This window comes from Paramormyrops kingsleyae, chromosome 7 (assembly GCF_048594095.1).
Source record: "Paramormyrops kingsleyae isolate MSU_618 chromosome 7, PKINGS_0.4, whole genome shotgun sequence".
Lineage (NCBI taxonomy): Eukaryota > Metazoa > Chordata > Actinopteri > Osteoglossiformes > Mormyridae > Paramormyrops > Paramormyrops kingsleyae.
The window spans coordinates 2,109,203-2,123,952 of NC_132803.1; the positions used below are offsets into that span (position 1 = coordinate 2,109,203).

Here is a 14,750-nt window from a genome sequence, read left to right on the forward strand (position 1 = left end):
GCATCCCCACTCTTCACCCCATATCACCTTATCATTCTGCTGTTTGGTTCATCTATATTATTGTTATCTGTTCCTCGAAATTGCCATTATCCTGGAAAGCAGGTTTCACTCTTTTGCACCTCTGAATGTGTCTCTGCTCTGTATATTTATTAAGATGACTGTATGAATATTCTCTGCTGTTGTTTACTTCAATGATTAATCTGCACTGGAGGTGTCCAATCACACTGTGTGTGCTGGCTGCATTTGAGACTCTTTATTTGTGTCCCAGCTGATTCATTAAAAACATTGTTTACAGAAAACACCCACTACATGAACTGCTGTTTGTAAAATACAGTAGGTCAGAAAGCCTGCCAGTGGCATTTACCTTACAAACAATAAAAATGAATGGAATGTGACACAATAGTGACGTCACAAAACGTAGTGGCCTAAGTCTAGACTATTATGCACAATCATGGATGGTGTGCCAAAACATTATGGGATGGATGAAGTGCCAGATCATTACTGTATGGCTAGTTGTATGTAATAAGTACTAGATCATCAAATATGTAGTTTTTTGTATAGAGACATATAAACATTTGATTCTCTTTCTGTTGATGAATGAGTAGTGGGTCACTATTGTGAGTATTGCAAGTAGTGGGTAATATGTACTCTTCCACCTCTACCTGTGATTGCGGGGGGCAGAAAGTGGAGACGCCCTTGCACATGGCTGCACGGGCGGGACATTGTGAGGTGGCCCAGTTTCTGCTGCAGAACATGGCACAGGTGGATGCGAAGGCCAAGGTACAGCTGCATGGTTTCTACTGCAGTCCAACAGCATGATTAATAGAATAGTACATCTGTATGATCTCTCTGACAGTGCAGCTACATGGAGTTCCCCATGATAGAGAGACAAACAGGCAGGTAGACTGACTGACTGACAGGCAGGCAGACAGATAGACAAATAGAGAGACAGACAGATGGTTTCTACTGCAGTCCAACAGCATGATTAATAGAACAGTACATCTGTATGATCTCTCTGACAGTGCAGCTACATGGAGTTCCCCATGATAGAGAGACAAACAGGCAGGTAGACTGACTGACTGACAGGCAGGCAGACAGATAGACAAATAGAGAGACAAACAGAGAGTGAGACAGACAGAGAGTGAGACAGACACTCTTGACCCCATGTGGAAAATTCTGGCTAAAATGCTGCTGTAAGGTTTCTGCTGCTGAACACCTGCCTGGTTTATGTCACATTCAGACTCTATTTTTGTACATTTTTCTTTTTGTCCTTCTGTTCTCTGTCCTTCCTTATCTTTTCCCTGTTTTTGCCCATTTCATGCATCCTTTTCTTCGTATTTTCCCTTTGCTCCTCCTCCACATCTCTCCTACTTGGCCGCAGGATGACCAGACACCCCTGCACTGTGCTGCACGGATGGGCCACAAGGAGCTTGTACGGCTTCTGCTGGAGCACAAAGCCGACCTCAATGCTGTGACCACGTCAGGCCACACGCCCCTGCACATCGCTGCCCGCGAGGGCCACTCCCCCACCGCCCGCATACTGCTCGATGGGGATGCCCAGCAGACTAGGATGACCAAAGTAGGGCTGCTCTTTTCCATCTCCCTGTCACACTGCACTCCAGCCATTTTTTTTCTAGCACTTTACATTTATCCATATAGATGAAACTTTGAGGAGAATGAGGACAGAGGAAGATAGACTTGAATAGTTAAACCACTGATACTTCATTCTTTCCAACTCATTTTCAGTTTTTCCTTAGATCAGTTTGCAAATTGCTTCCTCTTCTGTGCCCTCCTGGTGTACTCCTTTTCATATGTCCTGTATGAGGACACATTGGTTCATCTTACACATTCACATCTCTGTGCTATATGAGGACCCATTGGTTCATTGTACACATTCACGTCTCTGTGCTATATGAGGACCCATTGGTTCATCTTACACATTCACATCTCTGTGCTATATGAGGACACATTGGTTCATCTTACACATTCACATCTCTGTGCTATATGAGGACACATTGGTTCATTGCACACATTCACATCTCTGTGCTCTATGAGGACACATTGATTCATTGTACACATTCACGTCTCTGTGCTATATGAGGACCCATTGGTTCATCTTACACATTCACATCTCTGTGCTATATGAGGACACATTGGTTCATTGCACACATTCACATCTCTGTGCTGTATGAGGACACATTGGTTCATTGCACACATTCACATCTCTGTGCTGTATGAGGACACATTGGTTCATCTTACACATGCACATCTCTGTGCTATATGAGGACACATTGGTTCATTGCACACATTCACATCTCTGTGCTGTATGAGGACACATTGGTTCATTGCACACATTCACATCTCTGTGCTGTATGAGGACACATTGGTTCATTGCACACATTCACATCTCTGTGCTGTATGAGGACACATTGGTTCATTGCACACATTCACATCTCTGTGCTGTATGAGGACACATTGGTTCATCTTACACATTCACATCTCTGTGCTATATGAGGACCAATTGGCTCATCTTACACATTCACATCTCTGTGCTATATGAGGACCAGTTGGCTCATCTTACACATTCACATCTTTGTCTTTCTTACAGAAAGGCTTCACTCCCCTTCATGTGGCATGTAAATATGGCAAACTGGATGTGGCAGAGCTTCTGCTGGAGAGAGGCGCCAATCCCAACACTTCTGGCAAGGTATGCTGGGAAACATAGTGTACTGGGACAGAAAGAGTTAGGCCCCTGAGTGTGTTCTGAGCACTGCGTTCCATCCGCAGAATGGGCTGACCCCGTTACACGTGGCTGTGCATCACAACAACCTGGATGTGGTCAAGCTGCTGGTCAGCAAAGGCAGCTCTCCATACAACACTGCAAGAGTGAGTAACACTCACACGCATGGGAAACACATGTACACACAGGTTTGTAATTATATCTTTGTGGGGACTCTCCATTCATTTCTATGGGGAAAACTCTGATCCCGACCTGACGATGTTAGGGTTGTCATCAGGATTTGGGCTGTTCCCGTAGAAATTAATGGAGAGTCCCCACAAAGATATGAATACATATGTGTGTGTGTGTGTGTGTGTGTGTAAATGTCCCCCACAATGTAATAAAAACGTGTTATTTTGATGTTGTGGGGACCATTTTTCAGGTCCCCACAAAGATCTGTAAATGCAATCAAAAAACTAAAAAAGTCTCATTTTTTGTAAGGTTACTTATGGTTAGGGTTGGGTAGTTTTTCGATTGCAGCTACAGTTTTTTAAAAATTGAAGAAAACTAAAAAAAAAAAACAATCACCACAATTTGAGAATAACAGGATTTTATCACATTTAGTCCCCACAATGTAATATATACGTAACACACATACACGCAGGTAGAACACGCATCTGCATGCACACGCTGAGATGGCCTTTCCCCGCCCACAGAATGGCTACACACCCCTGCACATCGCTGCCAAGCAGAACCAACTGGAGGTGGCCAGCACACTGCTGCAGCACGGCGCGCCGCCCAACGCCGAGTCCCTGCAGGGCATCACACCCCTGCACCTGGCTGCACAAGAGGGCCGCTTTGACGTGGTGTCCCTGCTCATCTCCAAGCAGGCCAACGTCAACCTGGGAAACAAGGTGGGGCAAGAAGCCGGGCGGCACCCTGAGAAAGCACACTGCACCCTGCAGTGTCACCATGCCATGACCTTACCTTGCTTTCTCTTCCCCTTGAAAGAGGAAGGCAGTTTGCATTAGTATGGAGGCAGGCTATGTATGACTTATCTATCTCCCCCCAGAATGGACTGACCCCTTTGCACCTAGTGGCCCAGGAAGGTCACATAGGTATAGCAGACATGCTGGTCAAGCAGGGTGCCTCTGTGTTCACAGCATCACGGGTAAGACAGGCTATGTGCTAATGTAACTCTACCCTACTACACACTGATCAGTCTAACATTGCAATGCTTACTCCACCCAATTACATTGCAATGCTAGGCTAACTCTACCCTACTAAACACCGATCACTCTGACAATGCTAGACTAACTGTACCCTACTACACACCGATCATTCTGTCAATGCTAGGCTAACTGTTCCCTACTACACACCGATCAGTCTGTCAATGCTAGGCTAACTGTACCCTACTACACACTGATCAGTCTGTCAATGCTAGGCTAACTGTACCCTACTACACACCAATCATTTTGTCAATGCTAGGCTAACTGTACCCTACTACACACCGATCAGTCTGACAATGCTAGGCTAACTCTACCCTACTACACACCAATCATTTTGTCAATGCTAGGCTAACTGTACCCTACTACACACCGATCAGTCTGACAATGCTAGGCTAACTCTACCCTACTACACACCGATCAGTCTGTCAATGCTAGGCTAACTGTACCCTACTACACACCGATCAGTCTGACAATGCTAGGCTAACTGTACCCTACTACACACCGATCAGTCTGACAATGCTAGGCTAACTGTACCCTACTAAACACCGATCAGTCTGTCAATGCTAGGCTAACTGTACCCTGCTACACACCGATCAGTCTGATAATGTTAGGCTAACTGTACCCTACTACACACCGATCAGTCTGTCAATGCTAGGCTAACTGTACCCTACTACACACCGATCAGTCTGACAATGCTAGGCTAACTGTACCCTACTACACACAACTAAACAGATTAACCTGAGACTAATTTCATCTTATTGCATCAGCATTTGAACATTTTGGGAATGACTGCTATTTGGTTTTTAGGAACTCTTTAAATGTGCCCCCTCCATGACTGCTTATTGAATACAGGTTTGGGGTGAGTCTATGATATTAAAATTGAGCGTGCAGCTGCTTTGTGTCTCAGATGGGATACACCCCCCTACATGTGGCTTGTCACTACGGCAACATCAAGATGGTGAAATTTCTCCTACAGCAACAGGCTAATGTGAACAGCAAGACTCGGGTAAGCGACGTGCAACGTGGCGTCTGTGCACCAGAGCATGAGCTGTAGTGAAATTATATGTCCTTTCTATAGATAGAAGTTTTGTTGTCAGTTATTTTTTTACTTAAGAAGCTTTTTGTTTTCCCTCACGCCCAATCCACTCTCTCTCCCTCTCTTTCTGTCCTCCGCTCATATTTTCCTCCCTATTCTGGTTCTCCTGCCTTGTTCTGTCTCTTTGTTCTCCTTTCCATCTCACTGCCCTCCTCCCTCTCCGCCTCTCTGTTTTTGTCCTTCCCGTCCTTTTCTCTCATTGTCCCTCTTCTTTCAATCCATCTCTCTTTTTGTCCTTCCTTTTCTCCATGTCCTTCTCTCTCTCTGTCCTCCCCCTTCTCTGTCCCTTTCTCTATCTTTGTTCCCCCTCCTCCTTGTCCTCCTCTCTCTCTTTGACCCCCTTTCTCATCATTCATCTCTCTTTTCTTTCCGCTTCTCCTTGTCCTCCTTTCTGTCCTTGTACCCACCCTTCTCCTTGTCCTTCTCTCTCCTTGTCCCTGCCCTTCTCCCTGTCTTCCTGTCTCTTTCTGTCCCCATTTCTCCTTGTCCTTCTCTCTCCTTGTCCCTGCCCTTCTCCCTGTCTTCCTGTCTCTTTCTGTCCCCACTTCTCCTTGTCCTCCTCTCTCTCTTTCTCCTCCCCTTTTTCCCTGCCCCCCTTTCTCCTCCCTTCTTCTTCCTGTTCTCCCCTCTCTCTTTCTCCTCCCCTTTCTCCCTGCACCCCCTTTCTCCTCCCTTCTTCTTCCTGTTCTCCCGTCTCTCTTTCTCCTCTACCCCCTTCCCTCTCCCTGTCCTCCTCTACATTAGGCGGGCTACACACCTCTCCACCAGGCTGCTCAGCAGGGACACACAGACATCGTCACCCTGCTCCTGAAGCATGGAGCAATGCCCGATGAAACCACCGCTGTGGGTCCTCCTCCATTGCCCATCATCAGCTTCCTCCTTTCACTTTTTCTCTGTTGTTTTTTTGAGGGGGGAGGGAGCTTGATATTCTGCAGGGATCCTTTTACAGAGATCACATAGTGCCTGTCTGTGAGATGCCCTTTATCTGATTGACTCGGTGCAATGAAATAGAGAGGGCAGCAAAGCAGTACTGGGAGAGGATTTAACTGGTACAATGGTACAGTAGAGCCAGGATGTTGTACCCTTAAACCTACAAACTGGGCTGTTTTCTGCAGTAGAGCCCCTCCCAGTGGCATAGTTAAGGAGTTGTGGTTTCTCTTCTTTCCGTAAAAACACAACAGATAAACACAGTCAAAAAACAGTGAAGTGGGCTGAGGAGAGTTCTCCTTACACATCCTACAGTTGGTGTTATCACTAACACTGCCCCTCTCTGCCCTTTGGGCTCCATATACCTCTTCACCATTCACTCCCATGGCTGGTGTTTGTTTTGCATTCTGTGTGGCCTCTGGCTGCTGCAGTCCTGTGTTTCCTGCTCGTTGGCCTCAGAGAGCGGCTCCTATCTCATGTGTCCTTGCCCTCTTTCTCTTATCTCTGTTAGAATGGTAGCACCGCCTTGGGAATCGCCAGGCGCTTGGGCTACATCTCCGTCATTGACGTTCTGAAGCTAGTCACCGAGGAGACTGTCGCCGTGGTGAGTAGCCCTTCATGCACTTATTATGACCTCACTGTGGTTCTGCAGTCCTTAGCTGAAGTTAGACCGGCAGTTGTCCTGTTTCCTGTGGTTAAACTCTTTTATGGAAGGGAATAGAGCTGTCAGTTAGTCTTTGAGGACTGAGGAATAACAAACTTCTATCATTAGCCAATGACAGCTGGTACCTTACATTTATTTATTTGAAAAACAATTATCTCCAAAGCCAGTCACAAGTATAGTAACAAAGAAAAGACCATCAACACAAGTACATGATCAGCTGGCTGGAAACTGCGTGCAGAAATGGTTTTTAATAATGAAAGATTAACAATCTCTAAAGACAGACATGAAGACATTGGGTCACCTTATGTCCCCAGGGTCCTAGGTTCCCTGGATTAGGGGTCATCCCTCATTCCTGTGTTCCCTCTATAGTATATAACATGATGTAAAATAGGGCCCTCGTTCACAGAGTCCATCAGTGTGTTCCCTTTAGATATTTAGGCAATTAAGGGATAAAATATAAACTGAGATTAAATTTCCGTTCCATTCCATTCTTTGAAAGCACAAGTATAGATCCAAAGGTCCATCAAGATACATTACAGTAGCAGTCAGACACGCTTAAAATGCATTCCGGTTACATTCAGGGCTTCAGTAAAAAGTGGTAAAGAAGAGCTTTGTGGGGGGGGGAGGGGTGTCCTACCACACAGTGGCTGCAAAACAGGCAAGGTGACATTTACTGTCTGTTGACACCTCTGTCCCTCATACTCAGCTATCAGTACTGTGTACTATTCCTCACATTGTCTTACACATTTGAATGGCTGTACTGCACACTTCTGTCCCATGGACTGTGTTTCCACTACTGCGCACCTGAAACTGGACTGTCAGTGCTGCACGTCTGTCTTTCCTACTTTGGGTCTATCCTAGGCTGCCAGTGCTGCACATCCCTGTCTTTCCTACTATGGGTCTATCCTAGGCTGTCAGTACTGCACATCCCTGTCTTTCCTACTATGGGTCTATCCTAGGCTGTCAGTACTGCACATCCCTGTCTTTCCTACTATGGGTCTATTCTAGGCTGTCAGTGCTGCACATCCCTGTCTTTCCTACTATGAGTCTATCCTAGGCTGTCAGTGCTGCACATTCCTGTCTTTCCTACTATGGGTCTATCCTAGGCTGTCAGTGCTGCACATCCCTCTCTTTCCTACTATGGGTCTATCCTAGGCTGCCAGTGCAGCACATCCCTGTCTTTCCTACTGTGTGTCTCCTAGGCTGTCAGTGCTGCACATCCCTGTCTTTCCTACTGTGTGTCTATCCTAGGCTGTCAGTGCTGCACATCCCTGTCTTTCCTACTGTGTGTCTATCCTAGGCTGTCAGTGCTGCACGTCCCTGTACGTTACACTGCAGGAACATACAAGGCTGTCAGTATTGCACATCTGTCCCCCAAAGTGGGCTGTCAGTACTGCGCTCCTCTATCCCTCAGACTGGGCGTTAGTCTCTTCATCTCCAAGGAGGACGGAGGTGCTGCCTGTGGATACTCATCTACTGTCCCTCTTTCTTGCTCATTCTCTCAGATTCCTACAGAGAAACACAGAATGAGTTTCCCAGAGACAGTAGATGAGATCTTGGATGTGTCAGAGGATGAAGGTAGGGGGGTCATGGATGCTTTTGCACACACCCGCTCTCAGTGCGATGGCTCCTCATCCTTATGTGTCCATTTGATCTGGCTGCATCCTGTCTGTCACTGCTGTGTACGTTTGGTAGCTGGATGCAGGAATAGGACGCATTCTCTACCCCACTAACTGCCAGTCGAAATACCAGTCTGCTTCTCTGTCAGCCCCTCCATTTGCTCTGATAATAACCCCAGTGTCACCAGTCTGCTGCCTTACTACCCTACCCTAACCCTACCCTACCCTACCCTAACCCTACCCTACCATACCCTACCCTACCCTACCCCACCCTACCCTAACCCTACCCTACCCTACCCTACCCTACCCTACCTTAACCCTACCCTACCCCTACCCTACCCTAACCCTACCCTACCCTACCCTAACCCTACCCTAACCCTACCCTACCATACCCTACCCTACCCTACCCCACCCTACCCTAACCCTACCCTACCCTACCTTAACCCTACCCCTACCCTAACCCTACCCTACCCTAACCCTACCCTACCCTACCCTACCCTAACCCTACCCTACCCTACCCTACCCCACCCTACCCTAACCCTACCCTACCCTACCCTACCTTAACCCTACCCTACCCTACCCCACCCTACCATACTCTACCCTACCCTACCTTACCCTTGCCAGTTACCCTCTGAGGAGCTGTCTGTGTTTGCTCTGCACAGGCGATGAACTTCCTTGTCTGGAAGGAGCTCGGTGTTTGAAGCTGGATGACCTCAAAGACCAGGACGAAGACTTCCTCTCACCAAAAAAGTCCCTCAGGGACTTTGAGAGTGGGCAGGGGACAACGTAAGAGTAAAAAACACATGGCAAAGTGGTCTCTCTCTCACACACACATGCACACACACCTCACCCAGCCCTAACCTTTACCATAAGCAAACAAACCAGACTTGGCATTTTTACTTTTTTGATTGCATTCACAGATCTTTGTGGAGACCTGAAATATGGTCCCCACAACATAAAAAAAAGGTTTTTATTACATTGTGGGGGACATTTGGTCCCCATAATGTAATATAAGCCTAATCCACACACACATAAACACACACACTCACACGCACATGCTTGTATTCATATCTCTGTGGGGATTGTCCATTTATTTCTATGGGCAAAACCCTAATCCCATCACTGACACCCTAACCCCCACACAGCCCTAACCTTAACCATAAGTAACCAAACAAAATACATGATTTTTGACATTTTTAATTTTTTGATTGCAGTCACAGATTTTTATTAAATTTAGATTTCCTTTGTGGGGATTGAAAAAAAGGTTCCCACAACAGGTTTTTAATCAGAATGTGGGGAAAATCTGGTCCCTACAATGTAATAATTAAAAAAACACACAAACACACTCACACTGTACAACTATAATCTCAAAATCCGACGCAAAGTCAAAAACAAACAAGTGAATTTGGGTACTTTTTTGGATATATTTAGACTTTTTGAAGATTAGATAGCTATTTCTTGGGGAACATCTATTTTTATCTCTTTTCAAGTTTTTTCAGTATGATTTTCTAACAAAATATGTTCCAATAAAAAATCCTTTCTACTCTCACCTGTACTCATACACAGCTGAGATGTACTCATGTACTCATACACAGCTGAGATGTACTCATGTACTCATACACAGCTGAGATGTACTCATGTACTCATACACAGCTGAGATGTATACATATTATGAATTTCATACTTGATGTATTTTTGTTAGGTGCCTAATGATGCATGGTTGCTTCTGTGGGCAAGGGGGTAGTTCTTTTTTGTCCTTGCTCGTGACAGGCCATACTCTCCAGCTATACCCAGGATTCCCTGCGTGTCCCCAGAGACTGTCATGCTGGATCAGGTAATGTCCTTTTAAAGCTGACTTCAAAACGAGCGTGATCTTTGCTGTGACCTCCATGAGAAACTGGCTCTGGCTCTTTCCAGAAAACTAGTTACTAGTTTAGTTCTTTGTAGTAATTATTTGGCTCTGGTACCCTTCTGGGGGCCCTGGTACTCAGTTACCAGACTATCACAGCTTAGAGGTCACGCTGTTCACTTTCCAAAGGATCACATCATCTTCAATGGTGCCTCACTGCCAGTCGCATATACTGTATGCATAAACTGAATGTCTTATGTTTAATTTCATTTTGTGAAGCCATACATTATGAAGCTGCATCGTCATTCATACTGAATGCTGATATTATGGGTGTCCCCAACAGCACATCCCTGCTCCTCTGCCCAAGGAGTATGATGACGACTCCCTGATCCCCAGCAGCCCGGCCACAGAGACCTCCGACAACGTCAGCCCCGTGGCCAGCCCAGTTCACACCGGGTCAGAACCAATGGGGGCTGGGCTCCCCGTGCTCATTAGGAACAGTGCTCTGAGGTGCACTGATGGACTGGCATAGTCACAGTGCCCCGAATCTCTAGTGTCTTTGCTTGCTTCCTCAGCCCCAGTATGAAATTATTAGATGGATGGAAGGACGGATGGAGGGATGAAAGACAAGATAGACATTTGCTCTTTTAAAAATCAGTATGAATTACAAATCTGTGCAAAATAGCCAGACAGGATGATAGGTGAAGGAGAAGTGTCATAGCATATGAAAGGTCTGAGTGTGTCTGTGCCGGGTTCGAGGCTGACTGTGTCGGTGTGATGGGCAGGTTCCTCGTCAGCTTCATGGTGGACGCCCGCGGGGGGTCCATGCGCGGCAGCCGCCATAATGGGCTGCGTGTGATCATCCCACCGCGCACATGCGCAGCCCCCACGCGCATCACCTGCCGCCTGGTCAAGCCCCAGAAGTTGAAAACACCGCCCCCGCTGGTGGAAGGGGAAGGGCTGGCTAGCCGCATTATCTCCCTGGGCCCGTCCAGCATGCAGTTTCTGGGGTGAGGCTGTGCGTGTGCGTGTGCGTGTGCGTGTGCGTGTCTGTGTGCATGTCTGACGTGTTCGCCCCCCCCCGCCGGTTCAGGCCTGTGATCGTGGAGATCCCTCACTTCGCGGCTTTGGGTCGGGGCGACCGGGAGCTCGTCATCCTGCGCAGCGAGAACGGTTCCGTCTGGAAGGAGCACCGCAATCGCTATGGAGACGATGTGCTGGAAACCATCCTGAATGGCATGGATGAAGGTGAGGAGCAGCCAGCAACAGCTACAGTTGGTGGGGGGGCAGTGACCGCACATGGGCGTAGTTCACACATCTGTGGTTCTTCTGCCAGACCTGGAGAGCCAAGAGGAACTGGAGAAGAAGCGAATCCGTCGGATCATCTCCACCGACTTCCCTCTTTACTTTGCTGTGGTGTCACGTGTACAGCAGGAGAGTGACCTCATTGGACCAGAGGGAGGTCAGCTGACAAGCAAGCTGATGCCAATGGTCCAGGCCACGTTCCCAGATTCTGCTGTTACCAAGAAAGTCCGTCTGGGGCTGCAGGTGAGAAGCGAGGATGAGGAAGGTGAAATGGAAAAGTGTGTGTGTGTGTGGGAGAGCTGTGTGTGTGTGGGAGAGCTGTGTGTGTGTGTGTGTCTGTGTGTGTGAGAGAGCTGTGCATGTGTGTCTGTGTGCATGTGTGTGTGTGTGTGGGAGAGCTGTGCATGTGTGTCTGTGTGCATGTGTGTGTGTGTGTGGGAGAGCTGTGTGTGTCTGTACATGTGTGTGTGTGTGTGTGTGTGTGTGTGAGAGAGCTGTGTGTGTGTGTGAGAGCTGTGTGTGTCTGTACATGTGTGTGTGTGTGTGTGTGTGAGAGAGAGCTGTGTGTGTGTCTTTGTGCATGTGTGTGTGTGGGAGAGAGCTGTGTGTGTGTGTCTGTACATGTGTGTGTGTGTGTGTGGGAGAGCTGTGTGTGTGTGTGTGTGTGCATGTGTGTGTGTGTGTGTGAGAGAGAGCTGTGTGTGTCTGTACATGTGTGTGTGTGTGTGTGTGCATGTGTGTGTGAGAGCTGTGTGTGTCTGTACATGTGTGTGTGTGTGTGTGTGAGAGAGAGCTGTGTGTGTGTCTTTGTGCATGTATGTGTGTGGGAGAGAGCTGTGTGTTTGTGTCTGTACATGTGTGTGTGTGTGTGGGAGAGCTGTGTGTGTGTGTGTGCATGTGTGTGAGAGAGCTGTGTGTGTCTGTACATGTGTGTGTGTGTGTGGGAGAGCTGTGTGTGTGTGTGTGCGTGTGTGTGTGAGAGCTGTGTGTGTCTGTACGTGTGTGTGTGTGTGTGTGAGAGCTGTGTGTGTGTGTGTGCGTGTGTGTGTGAGAGCTGTGTGTGTCTGTACATGTGTGTGTGTGTGTGTGTGAGAGAGCTGTGTGTGTGTCTGTACATGTGTGTGTGTGTGTGTGTGTGTCTGTGTACATGTGTGTGTGAGAAGCTGTGTGTGTCTGTGTACATGTGTGTGTGTGGGAGAGCTGTGTGTGTCTGCGCATGTGTGTGTGTGTGTGAGAGCTGTGTGTGTGTGTGTGTGAGAGAGAGCTGTGTATGTGTGTGTGAGTGTTTCCCCCTCTGATTTGATCTTCTTGTGCCGTCCTGGATAACAGTAATGGTTCCATTTTAACCGTAACATGAGTCCAGTTCAGGAAGATGCTGTCTGCCACTTTTCTGTTGTTTTTAGTGCTGCCATCTCACTATTCTGTTCTGTATTTTTTCACTTAAAAATATTGCTGTCATTGTCTGTGTTTTTTACTGTATTATTTTTCTTTCCTTAGGAGAACAATGTCTAACACTGGATGGCACTGCATGTGGGGAATTTTTTTCACATTGTAAAAACAATTTTAAACATTTAAAACTTTTTAGATGTTCATTAAAAACACTTTAAAACTTCATATGACTCATGGATCTGTGTGTCTGTGTGCATGTTTCATTCTGTGAGTATGTGTTTCTTTCGGCGAGCGAGTGTGTTTCAGTGTTTGAATGTGATTGTGTTTGAATCCCTGTGTGATTGACCATGACTGTATTTATTTTCTTGACTCTATGTATATTCGCCCATGTCTGAGTATGTGTGTGTGTGTGTCTATATGTGTGTTTCATAATGTCTCGATGTGCATGTGTTTAACCATGTCTGGGTATGTGTATTTGTGATTGACCATGTCTGTGTGTGTGTGCATTTCTCTGTGTGTGTGATTGACCTGTGTTTGTTTGACTGTGTGTGTGATTCACCATGTCTGGCTGTGTGTGTTTTTGACTCTGTGTTGTTTGACCATGTCTGGATGTATGGATTATGTTTACATTACATTGCGGGGACCAAATGTTCCCCACAATGTGATAAAATCCTGTTATTTTGACATTGTGGTGACCATTTTCAGGTCCCCAGAAAGATCTGTGAATGCAGTCAAAAAACTAAAAATCCTAAAAGTCTCGTATTTAGTTTGATTACTTATAGTTAAGGTTAGGGCTGGGTAGGGGTTAAGGTCGTCATGTTGTGATTAGAGTTTTCCCCGTAGAAATGAATGAAGAGTCCCCACAGAGATATAATTACAAACCTTTGTGTGTGTTTGTGTTTTACTCTGTGTGTGCTTGACCATGTCTGGCTGTGTGTGTGTTTGACACTGCGTGTAACTGACCTTGTCTGGTGTATGTGTGTGTGTGTGCGTGTTTGCCCATGTCTGGATGTGTATGTGTGTGTGTGTGTTTGCTCATGTCTGGATGTGTGTGTGTGTGTGTATGCTCATGTCTGGATGTGTGTGTGTGTGTGTGTTTGCTCATGTCTGGATGTGTGTGTGTTTCACTCAGTGTGCGATTCACCATGGCTCTCACTGTGCTCCCTCCAGGCTCAGCCAGTCCCAGATGAGCTGGTCACCAAACTGCTGGGCAACCAAGCGACCTTCAGCCCTGTCGTGACAGTGGAGCCACGCAGACGTAAATTTCACCGTCCCATCGCCCTTCGCATCCCACTGCCCCCCTCCTGGCGGGAGAGTCCACGTGACATGGGGGAGGGGGACACCAACAGCCTGCGTCTGCTCTGCAGTGTCATTGGTATGGAGGGATGTGCCAAAACGCCCCTTAGCCACGGGGGGGATAGCATCGCAGCATGCTGAGTCATGCTCGCCTCCTTGCCCACAGGTGGTACGTCCTCAGCGCAGTGGGAGGACATCACCGGCACCACCAAGCTGATGTGCTGCGGTAACTGTGCCAACTTCACCACCAACGTCTCTGCACGGTTAGTGGCACGGCGCCATGCACAGAAGGCATACCTGTGGGTACCTGCAGGTTCAGCGTCTCTGAGATGGGACAGCAAAGTCACTGTCACCTGCCCATGGAAATGGCACCACACTAACCACGTAGACTAACACACATGGACTCTCACACACAGACTGACACTCACAAACTGAAACATAGACTGACACATATTCTGTCACACAGAATGACATACTGTATGCATTTATCATTTATTTAGCAGATGGTTTTATCCGAAGTGACTAGCAAGTGAGGCAAATAACACATTACAAACAACTGTTCTGTCAATAAGTTGTGCAGCTAGACTGAGCTTTCAGTGAATGTTCAGTTAGAAATGTACGTGGTATAAGACCTAGAACTACACAGCTTCTTCTAAC

General features: G+C 47.1%; 1 protein-coding gene across 2 annotated transcripts in view; it reads left to right on the forward strand.

Annotated features, from left to right (window-relative positions):
* LOC111851468 (ankyrin-1-like) overlaps positions 1-14,750 on the forward strand; it is a 78,450-nt gene that overhangs the window by 38,190 nt on the left and 25,510 nt on the right. For both annotated transcript variants that reach the window (XM_072714010.1, XM_072714011.1), the window contains exons 13-30: positions 682-780; positions 1,382-1,579; positions 2,609-2,707; positions 2,788-2,886; positions 3,436-3,633; positions 3,792-3,890; positions 4,856-4,954; positions 5,789-5,887; positions 6,483-6,575; positions 8,141-8,213; positions 8,917-9,040; positions 10,025-10,088; positions 10,447-10,559; positions 10,889-11,113; positions 11,197-11,351; positions 11,440-11,651; positions 13,968-14,172; positions 14,260-14,356. In XM_072714010.1, coding sequence (XP_072570111.1) covers positions 682-780; positions 1,382-1,579; positions 2,609-2,707; positions 2,788-2,886; positions 3,436-3,633; positions 3,792-3,890; positions 4,856-4,954; positions 5,789-5,887; positions 6,483-6,575; positions 8,141-8,213; positions 8,917-9,040; positions 10,025-10,088; positions 10,447-10,559; positions 10,889-11,113; positions 11,197-11,351; positions 11,440-11,651; positions 13,968-14,172; positions 14,260-14,356 — 2,351 coding nt within the window. The remainder of the gene's footprint in view (positions 1-681; positions 781-1,381; positions 1,580-2,608; positions 2,708-2,787; positions 2,887-3,435; positions 3,634-3,791; positions 3,891-4,855; positions 4,955-5,788; positions 5,888-6,482; positions 6,576-8,140; positions 8,214-8,916; positions 9,041-10,024; positions 10,089-10,446; positions 10,560-10,888; positions 11,114-11,196; positions 11,352-11,439; positions 11,652-13,967; positions 14,173-14,259; positions 14,357-14,750) is intronic.